The following is a 24,820-nucleotide window of genomic DNA, read 5'->3' as shown; positions in this document are numbered from 1 at the left end:
GAATCTTTGGGATGCAGCAAAGACAGTAATAAGAGGGAAGTTCATATCACTACAGGCCTATATGAACAAACAAGAGAGATCCCAAGTAAACCACTTAATTTCACATCGTAAGGAACTAGAAAAAGAACAAAGACAACCCAAAACCAGCCGAAGAAAGGAAATATTAAAAATCAGAGCAGAAATAAATGGAGAACAGAAAAACTATAGAATAAATTAATAAAACAAGGAGCTGCTTCTTTGAAAACATCAACAAAATTGACAAACCCTTGGCAAGACTCACTAAGAAAAGAGAGAAAGGACTCATATAAACAAAATCCAAAATGATAGAGGAGAAATCACCACAAATAGCATAGATATACAAAGAATTATTATAGAATTCTATGAGAAACTATATGCCACCAAATTTAACAATCTAGAAGAAATGGATAAATTCTTAGAACAATGCAATCTTCCTAGACTGAGTCATAAAGAAGCAGAAAGCCTAACCAGACCCATAAGCAGGGAGGAAATAGAAACAACTATCTAAAACCTCCCCAAAAATAAAAGTCCAGGGCCATATGATTATACTAGTGAATTCTATCAAACATGCAAAGAAGACTTGGTTCCTATTCTACTTAGTCTCCCAAAAAACTGAAGAAGAAGCAATACTGCCGAACACATTTTATGAGGCCAACATAACCTTCATAGCAAAACCTGGCAAAGACAACACAGAAAAAGAAAACTACAAACCAATATCTCTAATGAATACAGATGCTAAAATACTAAACAAAATACTAGCAAATTGAATACAACACATTAAAAAAATAATTCATCATGATCAAGTGGGATTCATCCCAGAATCACAAGGATGGTTCAACATATGTAAAATGGTTAACGTAATAAACCATATCAATAAAACAAAGAACAAAAACCATATGATCCTATTAATAGATGCAGAAAAGGCATTTGATAAAATATAATATCATTTTATGTTTAAAACACTCAACAAAATAGGTATAGAAGGAAAATATCTCAACATAATAAAGGCCATTTATGATAAACCATCAGCTAACATCATATTAAATGGCATAAAACTGAAGACTTATCCCCTAAAATCAGTAATGAGACAAGGTTTTCCACTCTCTCCACTCTTATTCAACATAGTGCTGGAAGTTCTAGCCAAAGCAATCAGAAAAGAGAAAGAAATAAAAGGCATTCATATTGGGAAAGAAGAAGTAAAGGTTTCACTTTTTGCAGATGAGATGATTCTATACATCGAAAACCCCAAAGACTCCACAAAAAGACTACTAGAAACAATAAACCAATACAGTAAGGTCACAGGATACAAAATCAATATACAAAAGTCCGTTGCCTTCCAATATGCCAACAATGAAACATCAGAAAATGAGCTCAAAAAAAATAATGCCCTATATGGTTGCAACAAATAAAATAAAATACCTAGGAATAAACATAACAAAGAATGTAAAGGACCTATATAATGAAAACTACAAAGTATTGTTAAGGGAAATAAAAAAAGATACAATGAAATGGGAAAATATTCCTTGTTCTTGGATAGAAAGGATAAATTTAGTCAAAATTACCATATTACCCAAAGCAATATACAAATGTAATGCAATTCCCATCAAAATTCCAATGTCATTTTTTAAAGAAATGGAACAAAAAATCATCAGGTTTATATGGAACTATAAAAAAACCATGAATAGCCAAAGCAATCCTAAGGAAAAAGAATGAAGCTGGGGGCATTACAATACCTGACTTCAAATTATATTATAGAGTCACGATAATCAAAACAGCATGGTATTGGCAGAAAAATAGACACTCAGATCAATGGAACAGAATAGAAAGTCCAGAAATAAAACCACATGTATATGGTCAAATAATTTTTGATAAAGAGGCCAACAACACACAAGGGAGAAAAGAAAGCCTCTTCAACAAATGATGCTGGGAAAACTGGAAAGCCACATGCAAAAGAATGAAACTCAACTACAGTTTGTCCCCTTGTACTAAAATTAATTCAAAATGGATTAAAGACCTAAATATAAGACCCAAAACAATAAATTACATAGAAGAAAACATAGGTACTAAACTCATGGACCTTGGTTATAAAGAACATTTTATGAATATGACTCCAAAGGCAAGGGAAGTGAAGGCAAAGATAAATGAATGGGACCACATCAGACTAAGAAGCTTTTGCACAGCAAGAGAAACTGACAACAAAATAAACAGACAGCCAACTAAATGGGAAATGATATTTTCAAACAACAGCACAGATAAGGGCCTAATATCCAAAATATACAAAGAACTCATAAAACTCAACAACAACAATGCAAATCAAAACTGCAATGAGATACCACCTCACGCCTGTTAGATTAGCTATTATCAACAAGACAGGTAATAACAAGTGCTGGAGAGGCTGTAGAGAAAAAGGAATCCTCATCCACTGTTGGTGGGACTGTAAAGCAGTACAACCATTATGGAAGAAAGTATGGTGGTTCCTCAAAAAACTAAAAATAGAACTACCATATGACCCAGAAATCCCTCTACTGGGTATATACCCCCAAAACTCAAAAACATTAGTACGTAAAGACACATGCAGCCCCATGTTCATTGCAGCATTTTTCATAATGGCCAAGACATGGAAACAACCAAAAAGCCCTTCAATAGATGATTGGATAAAGAAGTTATAGTACATATATACTATGGAATACTACTCAGCCATAAGAAATGATGACATCAAATCATTTACAACAACATGGATGGACCTTGATAACATTATACTGAGTGAAATAAGTAAATCAGAAAAAACTAAGAACTATATGATTCCATACATAGGTGGGACATAAAAATGAGACTCAGGGACATGGACAAGAGTGTGGTGGTGCCAGGTGCACCACAAACTTGCACCTAAATGGGTACAGAGAGTACAGAGGGAGAGGGCTTCATGTTTTCAGACGTCTACTGTCAGAAAGTAGGCTGAGAAACCTGCACAGCTGCTTCCACAGAAAAGGAAGAATGACTCAGAAGCCAAAACCAAGAGCCTGGAGGCTGGAGCCAAGAGTCATGATGTATCAATCCTGAGAAGTAAGACTGAGTCCTTAACAGAAAACTTTTAACTTTTACCCTGCTGAATTTTATTATTGCTATGGACCAGTGACTGGTGCATGCTGTTCCTTTCCCCTCATTTTGAATAAGAATATTTTTAGTGGGTGCCTTATGCCTGTCCATCATCATATCTTTGGTGTGAATGTGTTAGGGGAGGGATAAAGTTTCTTTTCAGTTTACATGTCTTTGACCAAGAAGAACTGTACTCAAGGAGCTATACTTAAGGTATGTCAGTCAATGAGACTCAACCACAAATGGCCTTTATTTAGAAAATGAGATTTTTTACTTTGAGCTGATGTTGTAATAGGAGACTTTGATGGGCAGTTGAAATGGGTGAGCGTCTTGTTTGTGTGTAAGGGATATGTACCATTGGGGTACATATCCCTTAGGATGGACAAGAATCGATCATCTTCAAAATAGTCCCTAATGATTCTTACCTCTTGTTATTCTTGCCTTGTGTAGTCTCTTCACACACTTTATAGGGCATCGTGGAAATTAGGAAGTGTGACTGCTGCTGAGAATAAGTCATAAAAGTGATTGAGACTTCTATCTTACACTTTCTGTGACAACTTGCTCTGACAAGCCAGTTGTCACAGAAGCAGCCCTCAGGAGAGGTTCATCTAGCAAGAAACTGAGTCTTTTGCCTAAAGTCAGCATCATTTTGCCAGTTAGGCAACCTAGCCATCTAGGAAGCGAGTGCTGCAGCCCCAGCCATGGTCTTTTCCAGCACTAGGCGTCTGTGTTAAAGAGAAATAACAGCACAAACAGCCTAAACCTGTTATTAGTGCCTGAATCTGCTTAAATGCATTAAATGAAACATTTTAGCACCAGTGTTCAGAAAGATCCACATCTACAGGCCTGATTTGGTCAGAGATTCCATGTTATGACCTGCTGAGGCCTAGGAAATAATTCCTATGCCTTTAAAGTAGAGGGGATGGGGAAAATGTGGTGATGAAAAAGTAAGGAAAACCATGCTCATATATAAGGATATTAAACATGCACTAAGGAGTTTCATTGTTTTGTTTTTTTAGGTTTAAAGTCTAAACTTTTAAACTTTTAAAGTGATGTAATTAGATTTGTGTTTTAAAAATTAAATTATCATCAACATGAAGGGTTAGAGGAGAGACTGGAGTCTGAGAGATCAATCAGGAACTCAGGGACGTCTATGAAGCATGAGGTGTGTAACAGCTAGCACTCACCAACACAAAATTGGGGGTGAGGGATGGAGAAGTGCAAGGCAGGTGGCTTTTTAAGAAGGATATCCCCTCATCATGAGTTGAAGTCTCCACAGAAAATGACAGGATCTTAGTCTTAAGAAAGAATGTGAACACAGAAGGGCCACTGCGCTGGAAGGAATGAGTATGGCCCTAGAGTTCCCAAAAGCAGCAAGGGTCCTCTTCGCTATTCCGTATCTGCTTTAGGGAGTTGCTTCCTTAGACTAGAAAGCGGGACAGAAAACACTCTTATTAATTTGCCTGTGATGATTCATAAGTGTTAGCTAACTCTCTACGGCAGAGTCACTAAAGAGAGCAGGCAGAAATTCAGGAATTCAGACAGGCCTGATGGCTTTATGAAATGTGTAGTTTGGAGCACACAATTCTCACAGTAGAGAGGGAAGAGGAAGAGGATCTGTAGCCCATTCCCCAATGTTCTTCACCTTGGCTACATGAAGGGCCAAAGGCAGAAGCTGAAAGAGATTGTTTTAGGAAGAACTGTATGAGAAGCTGTGGCCAACCTATATGATTTTGTTTGTGATTTACTATAAAATACTCTGGAACAGAAGTTAGTTAATATTTGAAGGATATTAGTCTAATCAATAATATATACTCCATGATTTGGCAGGTAGCATTTATTTATTTTCAGTTTTTAGTTAATTATATTTTTCTTTTTATAGAATTTATTGGGGTGACACTGGTGTACAAATTATACACGTTTCAGGTGCACAATTATACAACACATCATCTGTAAACTATATTGTGTGTCTACCACCCCAAGTCAAGTCTCCTTCCATCACCATATATCCCCACTATACTCTCTCCCACTTCTCCCACTCCCCTCCCCAGAAATCACCACACTGTTAATTGTTTGTGAGTTTTTTCTCTTTCTTCTCTTTTATTCAACCTCTCCACCCCACACAGCAATGCCCACTGACAGCTGTCCACCTGCTCTCTATGTATGAGTCTGTCTGTGTGCTTGTTAGTTTATTTTGTTCATTAGATTCCACATGTGAGTGAGTTCATATGCACTTGCCTTTCTCTGACTGGCTTATTTCACTTAGCATAATGCTTTCCAGGTCTATTGGTGCTGTCACAAAGATTAAGATATCTTTTCTTTTTATGGCCAAGTATATTCCACTGTATAAATGTACCATAAATTTTTTTAACCACTCATCAACTGGTGGACACTTGGACTGCTTCCAAATCTTGACAACTGCAAATAACACTTTAATGAACATAGGAGTGCTTATGTTCTTTCAAATTATTGTTTTAGGTTTCTTCAGATAAATTCCCATAAGTGAAATCACTAGATCATAAGGCAGTTCCATTTTTAATTTTTTGAGGAAACTCCATACTGTTTTCCACAATAGCTGCACTAATCTGCATTCCCACTAGCAGTGCAGGAGGGTTCGCTTTTCTCCACATCCTTGCCAACACTGGTTAATTTATTGACAGGTGTGAGGTGATATCTCATTGTGGTTTTAATTTGCATTTCTCTGATGATTATTGAGCATCTTTTCATATGTCTATTGTATCTGTATGTCCTCTTTAGAGAAGTGTCTATTTAGGTTCTTGGCCCATTATTAAATTGGATTGTGTATATTTTTGGTGGTGAGTTATATAAGTTCTTTAAATTTGGGATATTAACCCCCTACCAGTTGTATAGGTGAATATGTTCTATACAACATATAGAACATTCAGTGGGCCATCTTTTTTAATTTTGTTTGATGGTTTCCTTCGCTATGCAAAAAACTTTTTTTATTATTATTAAGTGAAAGGTAGGGAGGCAGAGAGACAGACTGCTGCATGCGCCTCAATGGGGATCTACCTGACAAGCCCCTATGGGCCAATGGATGGGGCTGTTGCTCCGTTGCTCAGCAACAGAGCTATTTTGGTGCCTGAGGTGAGGCCATGGTGCCATCCTCAGTGCCTGAGACCAACTTGCTCGAATGAGCCATAACTTCAGGAGAGACAGAGAGAGAGAGAGAGAGAGATGAGGGAGGGGCAAAGAAGCAGATGGTTGCTTCTCCTGTGTGCCCTGACCAGGAATTGAATCTGGGACTTCCACATACTGGTTTGATAGCCAACTGGCCCAGGCCACAAAAACATTTTAGTTTGATGTAGTCCCATTTGTTTATTTTTTTCTTTTGTTTCCCTTGCCTAAAGAGATATATAATAGAAAATTGGGGAAAACCCTGAGATTTCTATTGCCTATGTTTTCTTCTAGGATTTTTAAAGTTTCAAGTCTAACATTCAAATTTTTAATCCATTCTGAGTTTATTCTTGTATATGGTGTAATAGGTGATCTGGAACATTCAAATTTTTAATCCATTCTGAGTTTATTCTTGTATATGGTGTAATAGGTGATCTGGTTTCTTTTTTTTTCTTTTTGCATGTGTCTGTCCATTTTTCCCATCACCATTTATTGAATAGACTGTTCTTACTCCATTGTATGTTTTTGACTCCTTTGTCAAATATTAATTGAACATTAGATATTAATATAATCAAGAATATATAATGCATGGTTTGATAGGTAGCATCTAAAATTAGCAAAAGGAAGCTGATTTGTTCAATCTCTTCTTCAATCCTTATGTCTATTTAACATCAGAATTTGAAATTGGCATAACAGATATTAGAAAATGATTTTTTAAACTGGTGAAATAAGTAAGTAGTGTGCAAAGTATATGGATTGGCTAGAAATGCTGTACAGACATTTCCACTTTTAAATCAAGAATGAGAATATAATATAACAATGGAATGATAATAATAATAATGCAACAATTCTTACATAGTAGTATAAGAATCCAGCTAGCTCAGGAGCCTACACCTCTACACCTGAGAACTCCACTGGGTTTCTGTGTTCAGCCACTTATAGAGGATGCTGTAATCTCATCTAAATACACAGTTACCTGCATCTTGTAATCAGAATATCACCATATCTGCCTTGAGAAACACTTTTATGTAGAGGGCTTAAAAGGCCATACAGCTGGGGCTTCACTGGTCTCACTCAACAGTTGTTTGTGTCTTTACCTGCTGCTTGTCATTTAGCCAGAGCCTGGATTTCTTTGTACCATATTCTACCTAGTAGTCAGGTTATGGGGAGGAGACTATTGCTTTACTTATCTCTACCTACTGGAAACTGGTATTAGCTCACAAGAAGATCTTAATAGTTGAAATGACCCAGTTTTCTTTGTTCTGAGCATGAAAATGAGGTTGGCAAACGAATGAGCTTCTCTGCACTTCTGTGCATATAGCCTTAGTGTGACAGGGATTCCAGGAGATACCACATCCCTGGTACAAGGGCTGGCCTCTTGAAGGAAGCCAGGAGGCATACCCTGGGCTGGGCCAGTTGTTGTTGGGGTACAATAGAGCAGCAGCAGTTGCTGCCCTGCCAAAAGAGGTCACTCTCCCTGCCACACTGGTTCCTAAACTTGTGTAAGATGATTTTAGAAGTCTCTAAAAATAGCCAGGTGAACTTTGAAGGGGTTGACTGAGAGAGCCAATCACTGCCGGGCTAAAATGTGAACGTTATCATGAACCTAGAGGTCATCTTCAGATACATAGGCAGGCCTTGGAGCTGAATGGTCACGGCAGCATTTCCAACCAAGACGCTGACTTCAGAAAGCAGTGCAGCAGCTGATGACTGGGCGGTCATTCCACATGAAGTGTTTTAGTAGGAGATTTTCTGAAGCAAATATCTTTTAGGGTCTGAGGAATATTCACTCAGGGATTAAATTGCTGCTAACTGCTTTAATAATTTATTAAATGCTGTTCTGACACTATACACTTTGCATATATCTCAATAAACCCTTTTGTAACAATAGTGGGGGGAAAAAACCCTAAACTTGTGCTGGTACATCGTGTTCAAATAGAAATGTTGTTTACCCCCATGAGACTAGCCCATATTCCTGCAGATGGTTCTGGAGCTCTTATAAGTGTGACATTGCTCTTTTAAAGTATCTTAGGTTCTTAATGTCACAGGCTTTAACATGTCAGAATTTGTTATAATGGAGAGAGTTGTTTGTATTGCATTTGCCAACACCACTTCTTTGAATAGCTCATTAACAAAAGGATAACTAAGGTCCATGTTTATTCTTCCACATAAGACATATATACGACTGTTCTACATCTTTATAAGACAATGAAATACAGCAGAATGAAATGATATTCAGAAATAAAGAAAATAGGTATGATATACACAGTCCCATTATGAATCTATTTTTATTTATTATCTATAGATATACCTCATCCAAAGGACTTACTGACATCTACCAGCTGAGACAACTATAAAACACATGTAAGTCAACATATGAACACTCAGGTATCCAGTTTTTTGTGAATAAGTAGTAACTGAGTTATAAGCCTTTATGGAAGATGAAACTGCTTATATAAAGACCACTTATAAAAAACAACATCCAACTAAAATGGAACTAGGAGACATATATACAGAAGTTCTTGTATGAGTAACAGTAGACTTGCGCTATGCAAGGAAGTAATCGTTTTTGTTTTTGTTTTTAGTGAGAGGAGGGGAGGCAGAGACAGACTCCTGTATGTGCCCTGACCAGGATCCACCCAGCAAGCCCAGTAGGGGGCTCTTGCTCCATTGCAACCAGGGTCATTTTTTAGCTCCTGAGGTGAGGCAGAAACCATGGAGCCATCCTCAGAACCAGGGCCAACTCACTCCAAACGAGCCATTGCTGCAGGAAGGAAGGAGAAGAAAGAGAGAGAGGAGAGAGAGAAGCAGGAGGGGGAGGGGTGGAGGAGCAGATGGGCGCTTCTCCTGTGTGCCCTGACCAGGAATCAAACCTGGGACATCTACACACCAAGCCGACACTCTACTACTGAGCCAACTGGCCAGGGCTAAAGGAAGTAATCTTAATCTAGGAATTGAACATCTACAGTGGTCGGCAAACTCAGTCAACAGAGCCAAATATCAACAGTACAATGATTGGAATTCCTTTTGAGAGCCAAATTTTTTAAACTTAAACTATATAGGTAAGTACATTGTTATTAACTTAATTAGGGTACTCCTAAACTGGCCTTTGCTAAAAACGTCCTCAATGTGATTGAGGTATGTTTGCTGAGGTCGACCCCTTCCAACTCTCCCATCCACACTTGTCTTGTGTACTTGTTTCATCTGTCTCCTTTTGTTCATCCTCTCTATATGTCCAAACCATCTCAACATACTTTTCTCAGTCTTCAACACTACATCTTCTTTCACTCCACAATGCTCCCTAAAATTAACTTAGTAAACTTTACTTAAAGTTTTAAGTCTTAGTTAAACTATAAGTACATTGAATAAAACTTGATATTATACTTAATAATGATATTATTTATTGATAAAATTAAATTGTAAGGTATCCATAAAATTAAATCATGACAATGACTGACAAACACTAATGTGAACAATGGTCTTGCATCTCCTTGGAAAGTTTGGGTAAGTCAGGTTTGTATGTTGTTGTTTTTAATTTTAGGCACGATTCCAGGTTCTCATCAATAAGACGATGGTTCTTCTCAATTTACTCTTGATAAGGTTCATGCTTGAAAATGAGTGTTCGCATGAATATGTAGACCCGAATAAGGAAAGAACAGCAAACGCTAGTTTTTTCAGCTGATTATATGAGTCAGGAATACTATTCCAGGTGTTAAAAATCAACATATCTTCCTTCTCCAGGTCTTTCAAAGCAGACCACTTGTGCTGTGCACTAAGTTCACATTTGTTTTTCTCCTATATCTCTATATCAGCACAGAGACGTTCAAATTTCGAGCTCTACAATTCTTTGTTTTTAAATCCAGCAATTGCATTTCAAAGTTGCTAATGTCAATATTAAAGGGAGAAAATTTTAATTCTGTTACAGTAGCATTAAGAGGTTTTTTAACAAAGGCTAATGTCACTTGGCTGTTTCTGAAATTCTGAAACCTGTTGAGAAAAGCTTCCCTCATATTTAAAAGTGTTTGTTTGAAATAGCAAATGTCAATATCAGAATTATTTTCTTGGCCATGTTTCAACAGGCTTGGAAAGTGAGTCAAAAGTTCTCTTTCAAAATCTTGAGCAAAAAGAGATAATTTGTTTTCGAATAAAATAACTTCTTTAACATCGAAAAAATTGTGTTTCCTTTCCCTTGTAGTTTATGATTAAGCTGTTTTAGATGAGATGTAACAACTACCATGAAATAAATTTTTTGGGTCCACTGCTCATTTGTTAGTTCTGGATAGTGAACACCCTTCTCAAGAAGAAATGCTTTAATTTCTGTTTAATAAGGAAGTGAAACGTTTCAAAACGTTTCCTCTTGATAACCAACGTCCCTTGTTATGCAGCAGAGATCTGCATACCCACTCTCCATTTCAACTAAAAATTCTTTAAATTGGTGATGATTAAGAGCTTTAGCTATAATGGAGTTGATCATCTTAATCACCAATTCCATAACTTTGCAAATTTTTTCTGGAAATGTCTGCACACAAAGCGCTTCTTTTTTTCTTTTTTTTTTTTAAACATTATTTTTTATCTTTTTTTTATTTTATTGATTCATTTTTAGAGAGGAGAGAGAAAGGGAGAGAGAGAGAGACAGAGAGGGAGAGAGAGGAGAGAGAGACAGAGAGAAGGAGCTGGAAGCATCAACTCCCATATGTGCCTTGACCAGGCAAGCCCAGGGTTTCAAACTGGCGACCTCAGCATTTTCAGGTCGACGCTTTATCCACTGCGCCACCACAGGTCAGGCACAAAGCGCTTCTTGATGAATGATGCAATGGTATGTAAGTATCTCATGATTAATTTTTTCTTTCAAAATAGCAACAAACCCTTTTCTTACACTGGTCTTATACTACTTATACTTTTTGCCCCATCTGTTGAAATTAAGACAATTTTATTGAGTGGAATATGATGTTTTTCTATGCACTCAATTACAGCATTTGTTATATCCTTTCCACGTGTTTGACCTTTGAGTGGCAATAATCCTAAAAGTTCTTCTTTAGGACCTGTAGACAAAATAAATCTTACAAAAAGTGAAACTTGCACTGTATCATTTATGTCACAAGACTGGTCAACTGCTATCGATAAAGTTGGAACCAATTTAAGATCTTCGACTTGGTTACATTCGAACATATTTTGACTGTTCTTTCACTGTTTTAGGAGACAATGGTAACTCTAATTTTTTTAGAATATCTGCTTTGTTCTTAAAATCCCGAAATAGCTCTTCGGATGCATTTATAAAACAACTTTTTATGTATTCACCATCTGTATATGGTTTTCCTCTCTTAGCAATCTCTTGACTAACCACAAAACTTGCAATATTAACATTGTTGGAAGATTGCATCCAGTAATTAAATACTGTACAGAACTTGATTTTTCTTGAAGTTCCTCAACTGCTTTCTTCCTTGCATCACTGACAGGATATTTAGTACTAAATGAAACGTGTTTACTTGTAAAGTGTCTCTCCAAATTTGATTTCTTGTTATGCGCCAATTTTTTCTGACAAATAAGACAGGTAGGAAGGCCATTTAAGTTTTAAATAAATGCAAAATTCTCGGTCCATTCAACTTTAAATTCATGGTTTTCATCTTCTGTTTTTCTTTGCTTCTTCTTTGTAGCCATGTCAGACAGGGCACCTAAAAAATGTTTCATTTTATAATAATAAAGCCACCAACACAAAATAATTACAATTCTTAAATTGATGACAAAAATACCTGTAGGATTTGCAGCTGGTTGGAAAAATACAGGTAACTTTATGCTTCAAGTAGGTACTTTTGTCACCTGCCCGCAATTTGCGGAGGCGACTAGCACTAACCACTGCACAGTGAGACTGCTGACTGACTGGCTCACTCAACTCCTGCATGAATCATGTGCGCCTCCCCTGCGCTGCGTATTCCACCGCCCACCTGTGCCGCGTCTCCAGTCCTCACCTACCAACACCCCACGCGTACCTTCGTGCCCACATGTGGTATTTTGTGGAAGAGCCACACTCAAGGGGCCAAAGAGCTGCACATGGCTTATGAGCCGTGGTTTGCTAACCACTGATCTAATAAGTCCAGCATCAAGTTTTCTTTAGGACACAAAGCAATTTGCCTGTTGGAAATATGGTTTTTATCCTAATAAATCTTTTAGGGAAGCATCATTTTTACTCTAACTTAAGAAAAAGAGAAAGAAATAAAATAAAATAGAGCAAAAGCAAAGCTGGAGCATTGTGGCCAGGGGACTTGAGACACAGCAGAGATGCACCTTGACCAGATGGCCAGGGCACAGAAAACTGAACTGAGTGTATCGACCACAACCAGGGAGGTGCCCTTGGTCCCCCAGTCATGACACTTTCACAAATGAGTTTTCCAGATGAGGCTTCCTCAACTGACCTATTGGCAACTGAACAAGCACATGTGTGTCCACTGGTCCTCCTGCTTTAGGGCTGCAGTCAGGTAGTGGGACAGGACGAACAAAGAAGGGGTGAAATAAATAACAAGAGCCTCATTTCCCTAATATCAAATCCATATTTTGATTCTAAAACAAGAAAAAAAATTGTGTTATATTAACTTTCACAAACATGGTGAAATATCACATATCTTTCAAAGCACATTCACATCAAAATATGCCATGACAATGGCAGGATTCCAACTTACATTTTTGAAGAAAGAAAACAAAATAATATTAAATCCAACAAAAAAACAACTAAAAAGAAACCTATAGTACTCCACAAACATGAGAATCACCCCGTTTTAACCTAGAAACCTATGCCCCACGGTAGTTTAGGTGAGAACCCAGGGCAGAGGTTCTTGTGCTACAAATTGGGGCCCAAACACTTTCTCCCTGATTTTTAAATAGCAACAGAGTCTGAGTAAGTGTTCCTATCTTATAAATTACAAATATGGGCATGCTTTTTCCTTAATAGTTTGTGAGGGTTATTTCTCTCCAGGCAGTGGGAAGTGCCACATCAGTGCTTCATTTCCTCCATTTACTAAAGGAACAGCAACTGCCTAATTCAAGTGAGCAAAGCCAGAGAACATCATTAAGAGGGTGGAGGAGAAATGGAGGCTCTCACATCCTAATGATTACTTGGAAAAATCGATTGCAATAATCCGAGTCTAGCCAGACCCAACTTCTACAGGCCCATGCCGGTTGACTCCTCCACTGTGCGAAGCCTCCTTTCCTGTCAGAGTGGCCATCTACCAAGTTAGGGCCCTGGTTAGAGCATCCACCCATGGGCACAAGGAAGGCAACAGGATGAACAGGAGACTGAAGTTCTCCCCTTCTACCTAACCCCGATGGTCATAATCAGCTCTGCAATGCAGACTACTCCTGAGCTCTCCTCCTCATCCAAATGTGGAAAGTTAACTACACATTCAAAGAAGATCCTATTTCAAAGTAGAGTCTCCTTTCTAAACCTTTTCTGAAAAAAGAAAAAAAATCACACCCACTAAAATGCAGGGTCATCAGTGGATTAACTTGGCAAAGAAATAATTCCTTGATGTGGCCCAAGCTCTCCCACGCACAGTGAGGTGTGGGGAAGGTTTATTTGTCACCATGAGGTAAAATGGGAGATGGATGCAAACTGCGCATCATGAGAAAGACGTCTGCTCTATTCAGGAGAGAAGGCACACCGCAGGTCAGGAAAACCTTCCACGCAGGCTTTCCAATCAAGCCCTTGTGTCTTATTTAGCAGTTGAGTAAATGCCAGCTCTCTGTGGTCTGAGTATTAATGCGTGTTACTGGCTTGTATTTTTCCAGACTCTATGAATACCATCAGCTAAAGATAGCACAGCAATATAACACTTCAGTCACAGGAACTTTCTTTTTTAAGAAAACGAAATTAAACATTTTAAGAATAGTCACGTTATAGAAACAGGAGAAACCAACCTTGGGTAAATGTATAGGCCAAGGGAAAAAAGAAATGCATCATAATGTGAGCACCAAAACTAGAAGAGTCAGTTTTATAGCTAGCATGACCACTAAATTGGCATGTAGCCTCAACTAAATTAAGCATTTTCTGCTTCCTCTATTTTCTCACCTTACACGTGAAAATAAGGATACTGTTGAGATGGTTGCTCACAGGCATGCTACAAGGACACACTAGGCAGACAGGAGAAATAACAGAAAAGCGCCAATACAAGTTAAAACTAATACGGCCACCAAGGTCTTCTTATTTCTGCCATTGCTTTAGTGACAAGCAAGAGCCTAGAACAATTTACATTAAAAATAAAGACATTCTGTTTGCTGGCCTCAACAGAGCAGTTACTTTGAAATGGAAAGTGTGAGGGAAGTGTAATCGGCTGCACAGCCCATGTGGTGCTGGCTGCATAACCGGAGGCAAGGGTGGCTTTGCGTTGCTCTTACTCATAATGAAACCACACCATGCTCCATTCCTGATAGTCCCTGGGCCTTTCTGTGCCCCATACATGCAGGAGGATTCGTTTCCCTCATCAAATATCTGTAATGAAATGGTGCAGGGGCTCAGAAACAAGAAGAGCTTCCAACCAAACATCATTCTGTGCCCAAAAAGTGAGCAGAGGAATGCCCCTCAACTCTGGCTTCAGAACACTCTTTCTTCATGACCACTGAGCCCCGTGAGACTCAGCGCAGGTGAGATCCTGAGGCTTCAAAACTGTGTGAGTGCTCAGGGACCATTTCCCACATCACTTCAGCATTGCAAGCCCAGCACTGTCCTTCTGCAAGATGCATGGGGCATATCTTTTCTCATTGACAAGTGCAGCTTGAGCAAAGCTCTCATCACTGCTAACGTTATTGCACAGGTTTTTAAAAACCAATCATAAACAGATGTCTCTTGCACCACCTCTCAAAACCAGTGTGTTTCACATGGGTAAATGTTCAGTCAGAAAAAAAGTGGGGAATGCATTATGAAAATGTATAAATGGAAGATAGAATTTGCTTTCATTGATGGAATTCAAAGAAAGCAAATTATTTATCAATTGGATTTGCCTGATTTCAAACCAAATCCAAATAATAAAGTCTGAAAACTATGTGTCAAGAGTACAGCAGACTTCAAATTTTTTTCTGGAGATTTGATCACCCCTTTGAAAGGCATGGTTTAATGGCTAGAAGCAGTTTTATCCCTCTGAATGCATCCTCCAGGTTTTAAATAAATCTTCAGTATGATTGTGCTAGTAAACCAAGAAATAACTGAAATAATGTATCCCTTGTCCTGTGACTAAAATCAAGAAATAAAAATTAAAAATAAAAAACTCAAAATGGCAGGAAAATATTTTTCCTTCCACTACTGTGGAGTGTGAGGAAGTGAGGAGGGGTGTGAGGAGGGCCTGTGCCCCCGGGACCAAAGCACAAAGTCCCCCTGGGATGGGGTGCTCAGAGTTCAAGTGTGGCAACCCGGTTTCCCCAAGGTCACAGTCATCATCGGGGTCATGGCACCAGAACTGCTGATTTTTACAAAAAAATCTGAAAGCAGCAGCAACCCCAGCAATTTTCCTGTAAAGCAAACAAAATATGACTCTTGTTAATTCAACAGGGCTTTTAAAATTGTAATTAGTTGGTTGTGCCCTTAGGAAAACCACACATGATTTTTTTATAATGTATGTGTGTGTGTGAGTGAGAAAAAGAAACCCCTTGAAGGATTCTAAATGCTTACCAAAGTGGGATTGGGGTTTTTTTCTTCTTTTTTCAGTTTATGCAAGATATTTTAGTACTGTTTGCCATTTTGAAGGACAAGGCCTCTTTGTTCCCTCTGAAACACAGCCCGCTCCCGGAGCTGTGGCCACCCGTCCACGCTGTCAGCTTGACCCGGCATTGAAGGGAAACTGCAGGCCAGGAGTGGGGACACTCCCATCGGCTTTAGGATCACATCAGACCCAGGGACCACACACCGTTTGCTGCCTGACATCATTCCTGGGTTCCGAGGAGATGCCCTAAATGTGTGTCTCACAGGTTACATGAAGCAAAATGTTACTGTGTTTACAGAGATTTTTAGACTATTTCCTCAATGCATCAGAAAACTTCTAACAAATTGCAGGAGATCTATATGCCACAATTTACATTGTGGATTATGCCTTATTCACAGGGCCTAGAAGTCATGCTTTTTCCACAGAAATAATTTTCAACCACCAGATTTCTAAAATCAATATTATCTCAAAATTAGTTTTTACTCATAATATATCTTGCCAAAAACCTCATCTTAGCCTGGCAGGAAATATTATGAAGAATGATCTATTAAAAAAAATAAGCTTCCCCTCAGAGTTAATATCTCAAGTTTATGTTTTAATTTGGAAAATAAAGTAAGAATTAAACTAGGATGCGTGGACCTGAACAGCTCTCCCGCCTGCATGTGGTGGGACCAAGGTGAAGTTCGGTGGCCAGCTGGACCTGAGGGACCCAGGAGAGGAAGGCAGTCAGCCCCAGTGACTGTCAGGAGGCAGACATGACCAAGGTCTGAAAGCGGTCTCATCAAGCTGCTCCTACAAAGATGGCACTGCCTAACGCTGCCAGCATGAGCAGCTCAAACACTTCGTGTTTCTTATAACTTTCACTGCTTGGGCTGCTGCTATCTTCCACGGCATTGGATTCAAAGTGCCAACTCAGGCAAAGGACTTGACCACCTCTCGCCTGCCATTTCCTCCCATCTTCCCCAGTCAGACCTTGGTCACAGGCTTGCCTTGCAATGCAACCTCCTGTCACCCAGTGAATTCATTCCCGCCAGGCCTCAAAAGTGACTCCACTGTTTATGGCGGGAAAGTGGTTTGTGCCAAACCCTCAGGTCTGTGGCAGTTGGGGACAAAACTATAGTAGTTCTGAGGAAGGTGTGGAGGAGGAGGCAGAAGGAACAACACAGGCACACTGCCAGTGGTCTCTGGTGCTCACACCTCCTAGTGAGGGTCCAGGGCCAATGGCACCAACGTAAGTACTGCAACCAGGCCTAGCAGCACAGAGAGGTCTTTGTGACAACACACAAACTACCTCCTACTCTTCCCACAACTTTAATGTCCTTGCTATTTGTGAAAAACAAGAATGGTCTTTGTGAGTTAAAAGCACAAACCTTCCTGCTGACTTTTCATAGATTTCTAGATAAATGATTGACTCATAAGTAAGTGACCCTTACACCAAAGACCAAACGTGGCTTTTATTATGACTTATTGATTTATTTCTACCCAATCTTATTCTATGAAAGATTCAAGGCAGCTTACAAGAATATACACAATCAAATAGACAAACAAAAACCTCAAGACTAAAAAAGAAAATACAAACCAGAATAAAAGATTAAGACTCAATAGGTCTCTTTGGACTGGAGCAGTTGCTGAGGCCCCAGAGGAGCTGGGCAGACCCTCGGCCACTTCGGAGCTCGCGGAGATGCTGGGTCCCAAAACTCTAGAGACACCTGTGAGTCTGGTCATGGCCCCCGAGTTCCCACCCCCAGGCCACATCTGAGCCAGTGTCCAGCCCAGTGGCCAAGCCCAGGCCGCCTTCTGCACACTCCTGTGATTTGTTAATTGCTGTAAACCCCAAGGGTGGCCTCATTCAATTACAGAATAAAAGATTAAAATTGAAGGGCAGCAACAACGTAGGTTCACACATTTTAAGTCCTACATAGTTGTTAAAATTGAGTTGCAGAAAGGCAATGGACCTACTGCCTAAGATTAGGAAGCTGACTTGCTAGAGGGTAAATGGCCCCCCAGAAAGGACATAAATATTGGGATTTTAAAAGTCTTCTGTAATAAGTACATTTTCCTTGACTTCTCCTTTAGGGCATAAATTGGGCTAGCTTACTGATGTGATAGAAGATATTCATGTCTCTTAAGAATTCCAACAAAATTCTAAGCAGGGTACTTGGTGTTGACACTTGAACCAAGACCAGGAGGCAGCTCAGGAGAGAAACAAAATGTGGGTTTTAGATTCAGAGACCACTGGGAAGAGGATTATACTCTCTCATTGACTAGCAGGATGCCTTTGGTGAATTATTTAGTCTTTGAGTCTTGGAAGCTTGCTTTACCTATCTATGCAGAGAAAGAGATTACTTCCTCTGATCTAATGCAGTTGTTACAAGGACTGCCAGATTCAGTTTCTGTTCAGTTAATGGTATCTACTGAGCACCAACTATGTGCCAGGCCCTGGTCTCAGGGCTCCGTTTGTATTATCTCACCAGAACCACGTAAAAGCTTTGGAAGGAAGACTACCCTCAACCCCCAACCAGGAAACGGAGGTTTATCTGCTAGAAAAGGCAGCCAGGTTACAAACTCTGCAGTCTGACTTGGCCCCCACCCCACCTCAGCCAAAACACCGTCCTGCCCCCCCAGGTAGCACAGCAAGCATTCATTTCTCTTTAGTTTCTCATAAACACCCCTTCAGGAAAAGACCCGAGACCAACCTTTCAGGCAGGCACCTTCTGTAGCCAACTCAGTCACAGGTTCTGAGCATCAGAACAGCAGTTCTTCTAGGAAAACCAGGAGACATTTTGGGAAGGATTAGAACTTTCTTCATCAGTTTCTGACTTAGGAAAGCACCAAAGTCAATAACTTGCTACTGAGTAGAAAATTCTCTTCAAGATAATTTATTGAAGCCTAATTGCTAATGATCCTCTGACAGACATGATGACTCGCATTAGGAGTCCAGCTCACATACATCCCCCAACTCTCCTCCAGTGCTCCTGTAGTCACTACCCTGCCCTCAAAGTCAGGGACAAAGAGCTCAGTACCTAACGACACTTAAAGTTCACACTGTAAGGTCGGTGGATAATGGGGGATGGTCATGTGGGGAACCCAGGCCTGCAAACTTTGGCTAGGACCACCCACAACCAAGCACGCCAAAAGAAGCTTCACAGGAACCCTTTGGAAAAAAGCGACCATCTGCCAGCCAGTGAGATTTCACCATATCATATTAGCTTGACTTCCCTAGAGGGACCCTTTAAATATCTCCCATGCGGTTTAATCCTCGCAACCTCCCTGGCCTCCATCTTGCCTCCATCTTTCTTTCTTCGGGGCCAGGGAACATTGCTGGGTGGGATGCGCTCTGTACTCAATAAAGCCTTTTGTTATTCCACACTTTGTGGCTCCGAGCCCCCTTCCTTCCTTCTCGGCAGGGAAAAATACCTTACATTTTGGTGCCAAAAACCCAGGAGGAGTTGAAGTCTGCAAGGACCGCTCCTCTTCCTCATCCCCTCCGAGAAAGAACCAGAATCTCCAACCTTCCACCCACTTTGGTGCACTGTGCGGTAAGTCCCCTGCCTCCAGCCACCTTTGAGTTCTTTCGTCCGAGACTCCCTGTCCGAAACTGTAGCTATGTCAGGGAAGTCTTTTTCATTCCAAGTGAGTGTGTGCTTGTGGAGACGTCCAGAGCACATCCACTTTACCTTTACCATCTGTGGCTGGACCTTGAGTTTTAGGACGCTAATACTCAAATCTGACCACTCCAAGGACTGAGGGCGGCTGTTGGGGCACAGGAATCTCCCTCCCTAAAGAAGAAGAAACTGTTCTTCTCCACTGTGGTCAGGCCACAGAACCCACTGAATTAGCCACCTGAAGGGACTTTCAGTTTTAACACCCTCACCAATTTAACTATCGCCAAAAAAGCTGGGAACTGATTGGAGATCTCTTACATTCACGGCTTCTAATTATTCGCACACCTGTCCTTAATCTCTGTGCCGCCTGTTCCACCATGCAGGTCTTTTTCTGGCCAAAGAAACCTCACCAAAAACCTCCACTCCTAATCTTTCCTTCTCCATGGACTCCCAACCCTCTCTCCTTCCTGTCTGACCCCCAGGAGCGCCCTTCTCTAGGGACTTTTCTCTGGTCCCTCTGCAGACCTCTTTTGTGCTCAGGTCTCTTCCCTCTGAGAGCCCCCTCCCCTCCCTTCGCAAAAACCTGTTTCTTATTCACCACTACCATCTCTTTTTCCTCCCCTGCTGGCCAGGGGCCCCTCCCTTCACTGTGTTCTTAAACCCCTCCTCTGTCAGGCCATTCTCAGCCTGGCATTGGCTCTTACACTGGTTTTCAGGATGTCCAACCCCAACTTTCTTGCAGGAAGTTCTGGCCCTGTCCTGCCTTTGGCTCCAGCATTTCCTGCGGGATCTGGGTGCCGGGCTCCACACGAGCCCCCCTCCTCCTTTTATTCTTAACCCCCAAACCCCTATCTGGGACCTGTAAACACGGCATTTAAAGTTTTTAACAGTCCCAACTAGTAGAAACAGGCCAAGGCTGTTCGCCAGGCCTGCATGCAGCAGACGGTAACACTCTAAACCAGGGGTCTCAAACTCAACTCAGCATGTGGGCCGCAGAGCAAGATCACAGCCGTTCGGCGGGCCGCACTAGGTCTACAAAAGGCAACTGTTACGCAACACTTTTCTCACTGCAGTTGAAAACAAAAAAAAATCAGTACAACAAGCACAATCATACATGCAGTTTACTCAGTGTCACAAAACGACCAGAAACTGTAGTTCGCATCACAACTGCTGTTAACTAAGCTAATATCTAGCTAGGATGCTAGAGAAATGAAAAATACAAGTAGGCCCCTAGGCTTACTTAATTTTATCCAAAATATTTTGAACTTCGTGGATTAGTCTGCGGGCCGCACAAAATTGTTCGGCGGGCCACATGCGGCCCGCGGGCCGCGAGTTTGAGACCCCTGCTCTAAACCCTGACTCTTGTGGCAGCCCTGAGACCAGCAGAGCCACCAGCAGCTTGCTTTAAGTGTGGCAAGCAGGACCACTGGTCCCAGCAGGGCCCCTGCCCAAGGCTGCCCACTGAGCCCTGCCCTGACCGCAAGCAGCCCAGTCACTGGCGGAGTGATTACCCCTTTGGGCAACAGGCTTTTCCTCAGCGCCTCTACGTGGAGGACAAGCCTCCCAAATGGGAAGGCCAATCCAGCCAGGTGGGTGCATCACTCAAACTCCTAGGACACAGCCTGTACTCAGAGAACCCAGGGTATGCTGCAACAAGTGGGTAAGTCCATCTCATTTCTTGTGGACACGGGGGCTGCCTTCTCTGTTTTGCCATCACACTCTGGACCTCTAATTCCCTCACAGGTCTCGGTTATGGGAATGGATAGGACCCCTTCCCTTCCCCTTTCTACGGCACTCCTGACATGCAGTTTTGCCTCAAGCTTGCCTCCTTACAGGACCACTGGCAGTCGGAACCACTGGACTCCATCCATCTCCAGCTCACCAAAAAGCTGGACCCTGCAAATTCCCCTATTACTCCTCTTTTTTTTTTAATCTTTACAGGACCACATCCTCGAAGTTTCTCAACTCAAAGCCACACAGATGTTCCTCCTGACACCCCTCCAAGCCACCACCTTCCGATCTCTCCCTCCCCACGATGCCCCTATTCAGCAGGAAGTAGACAGACGAATAAATGGTGCCCCTTTTTTTATTTAATACAAAAGGTCAGAATGTAAGGTCGGTGGATAATGGGGGATGGTCACGTGGGGAACCCAGGCCCATGAACTTTGGCTAGGACCACCCACAACCAAGCGTACCAAAAGAAGCTTCGCAGGAACCCTTTGGAAAAAAGTGACCATCTGCCAGCCACATCATATTAGCTCGATTTCCCTAGAGGGACCCTTTAAATATCTCCCACGCGGTTTAATCCTCGCAACTTCCCTGGCCTCCATCTGGCCTCCATCTTTCTTTCTTCGGGGCCAGGGAACATTGCCGGGCGGGATGCACTCTGTACTCAATAAAGCCTTTTGTTATTCCACACTTTGTGGCTCCGAGCCCCCTTCCTTCCTTCTCGGCAGGGAAAAGTACCTTACACACACGTGAGTGTTTTGTCAAAACTTCCTTCAACATACATTCACTTAGACAAGGCAGAAGTGTCCAGACTGAAGCTGGGCTGCCATGACTGCAAAGACAAGTCAGACACAGAAACGGTCTCTTCCAAAAGTTTTCAAATCTTATAAAGTGCCACGAGAGAGGTTTAAAGAAGACAGAGAAAGCACCTCCCGTTTGAAGATTGAGAAGAACCATCTTAAAGGAGGTGGCATTTGAAAGAGGCTTTAGACAGTCACCATGATTTGGTCTGATCTGGAAGAAGTCATGGGGACAAGACTAAAACCCCGAGATCATGACATATTGGTAGCCCAGGCTGGACTGCGGGCTGTGTCTGGTGTGGACAATGGGCAACATTTGTAATATGATCAGGGTTGTAATTAAAAGAAATTTTGATTGGTCAACTAGAGAAATGACTCAATGGAGGTTGAACATTAGCTCATGAGTTATTAGTTCTCAATAAATTGAAAGAAGGTCATAAGCCAAGGGAGTAGCACTAGAAATGGAAATGGAAGGCAGGAGGCTTATTAGCTAGGGGAGAAAAGAAACCAGGTCTTATTTGTTCAGTTTTCCTTCCTTCGGCATTGTCTGTGGTAGGTGCTCACTGGCTTCTAACAGATGGGGATGTTTTATTCCAGCCCAACTAAAATCTGTTTCTGTTGGAGGGGTTATAAATGGACAGTTGGGGTCACAAGAAAAGTTGAGAACCATTGCATGCCATCTTGGGCCTCATACAGAAGGCAAAAACCTTCATGACCTTAACTTTAAAATATATATATATTTTTAAATTTAGTGACTGAATAGAAACATGCTGAGTGGTAAGTGCTTTTAAGCATGAAACAATTTAAAGAGATAAATAAAAGTTTATAATTGGGTTTTAAAAATAGAATTAAGATTTAAATAGCACCCTGACCTGGCAGAGGTGCAGTTGATAGAGCGTTGGCCTGGGTGCTGAAGACTCAAGTTCAAAACCCCAAGGTCGCTGGCTTGAGCGTGGGCTCACCAGCTTGAGCACAGGGTTGCCTGCTTGGGTGTGGGATCATAGACATCACCCCATGGTCGCTGGCTTGAACCCAAGGTCACTGGGCTTAAGCAAGGGGTCATTGACTCAGCTGGAGCCCCCCAGTCAAGGCACATATGAGAAAGCAATCAATGAACAACTAAGGTACCACAGCTATGAATTGATGCTTCCCATCTCTCTCTTCTGGAAAAACTTAATCTCAGTATTTTATTGGAAAATAAAAGACGTTAAGCTTGAATATTGGCTTTTAATAATACCAAAACTTTACAGTACCTGAATCGCTCTAGAAACATCATGAGGCCCCCTCACCCAATAGCCCATTACCCAGCAGAATAGCAGAGTGGGGACTCTGCCTGGACCCCAGAGCGCCCGCCTGCACTGGGGCTCTGGTTCTGTCACCCACTCCTTGTAGGATCCCATCCAAGCACTCAATCCCTGTCCTCAGTTTCCTCATCTACACACTGAGGATAATAACAGTGACTATTTCAGAGGACTGCTATGAGGATTAAATAAGTTAACATTTGTATAGAAGTTAGAACAGTACCCACAACAATGCCATATAATTCTAATTTTCATAACTAACTAGATTTATACAATGGATTTTTTTAAATCCTTGCCTTTCTTGAAAATCTACTTTAAGTACCAGCAGTTAGATCGAATAACAAAAAGGTGATTTTTGTTGTTGTTGTTGTTACATGGTTTTAAAAATATTTTCGAACACTTTCTAAACTGTATAATGTCATTAATTATCTGCTGTGGTTTCCATATTTTCCTGCTATGTCACAATGTATTTAGATAAAAATAGATTGGTGGAAAATTGGCCTAAAATACATTGGTAACCCTAATAAGCAGTTTATGTCATCTGGATAAGGTACTGACTAGGTAATAAGTCTATTTTTACTTGACATCAGTACCAATTATCAAAGAAAGATATATTCAGACACAAATAAAATTTAGTCCTGATGCTGAATTTAGAAGCAAAGTTAATTTCAATAAAAAACTCAATGTGGAAGAAATGGGTCCTGAAACATAGTCATTCCAAGGTTGGCTGGTCAGTGGTAGAGCTCCACGTCACAGCCCCAGGGGATGGGGCGGAGGAGGAGCAGGAATGGACGAAATGACCGTGAGTCAAATGGTTGTCACTCTGGGGCGTGGTGGAGGGTCCTAACCAATGCTCCTGTCAGACATGCCCTCAGTGAACATGAAGGCATAGATTGCTATTGCCTTTGAATGTGTCTTGCCCAGCTGAACATTCTAAATGTTTAGGAAAGTTACTTAAATGTTACACATCTGCTTCTGTGCCATTTGTATAAACCACAGTGATTTGGATGAAGATGGTCTAGAGGAGGCTGTTGTGGTCATTTCAGGTGAGGGGTATCCTGAACCAGGATCACCATGGCAATAGAGAAGACAGACAGAATCCAGAAGTGCTCAGGGGAAATAATGTACAAAACTTAAACATGAGATGAGGGGATTGAGAGAGAAAGAGGTGGGGAGATGTCCTGGGGTCTGATTTAGACCACTGAGTAGGGGCCATTCTGAAAGGATGGCTGAGGATGAGATGAGGTGGGGAGATGATTTCTGTTTAGGAGACACTCCAAGTGGAAATGTTCAGTACATGTACACAGGTGAATATATGTACCTGAAGTTTAGGAAAGAAATCTATGCTGAAGGGACAGATGGGGGAATTGGTATAAAAATGGTAATTAAGGCAATGAGAACAGGTAGAGAATTTATTATGAGAAGTCATTGCAGACTGTGGGCTTAACCAT

The 24,820-nt window shown here is 41.0% G+C and overlaps 1 protein-coding gene across 6 annotated transcripts in view; it reads right to left on the bottom strand.

Annotated features, from left to right (window-relative positions):
• The window catches only part of MYLK4 (myosin light chain kinase family member 4), a 164,136-nt gene that overhangs the window by 28,860 nt on the left and 110,456 nt on the right, over window positions 1–24,820 (bottom strand). For 4 of the 6 annotated variants that reach the window (XM_066264929.1, XM_066264934.1, XM_066264932.1 and 1 more), the window contains one exon: window positions 18,632–18,697. In XM_066264929.1, coding sequence (XP_066121026.1) covers window positions 18,665–18,697 — 33 coding nt within the window. In that variant the 3' untranslated portion in view covers window positions 18,632–18,664. Of the gene's footprint in view, window positions 1–11,810; window positions 11,925–15,614; window positions 15,745–18,631; window positions 18,698–24,820 lie in introns of those variants that run through there. The other 2 variants (XM_066264930.1, XM_066264931.1) reach the window with 2 other exon arrangements.

The sequence above is a fragment of the Saccopteryx bilineata genome, chromosome 3 (genome assembly GCF_036850765.1).
Source record: "Saccopteryx bilineata isolate mSacBil1 chromosome 3, mSacBil1_pri_phased_curated, whole genome shotgun sequence".
In the NCBI taxonomy this organism is placed as follows: domain Eukaryota; kingdom Metazoa; phylum Chordata; class Mammalia; order Chiroptera; family Emballonuridae; genus Saccopteryx; species Saccopteryx bilineata.
The sequence above is the reverse complement of the archived record's forward strand: the minus strand, read 5'-3'. Positions and strand labels throughout refer to the sequence as shown.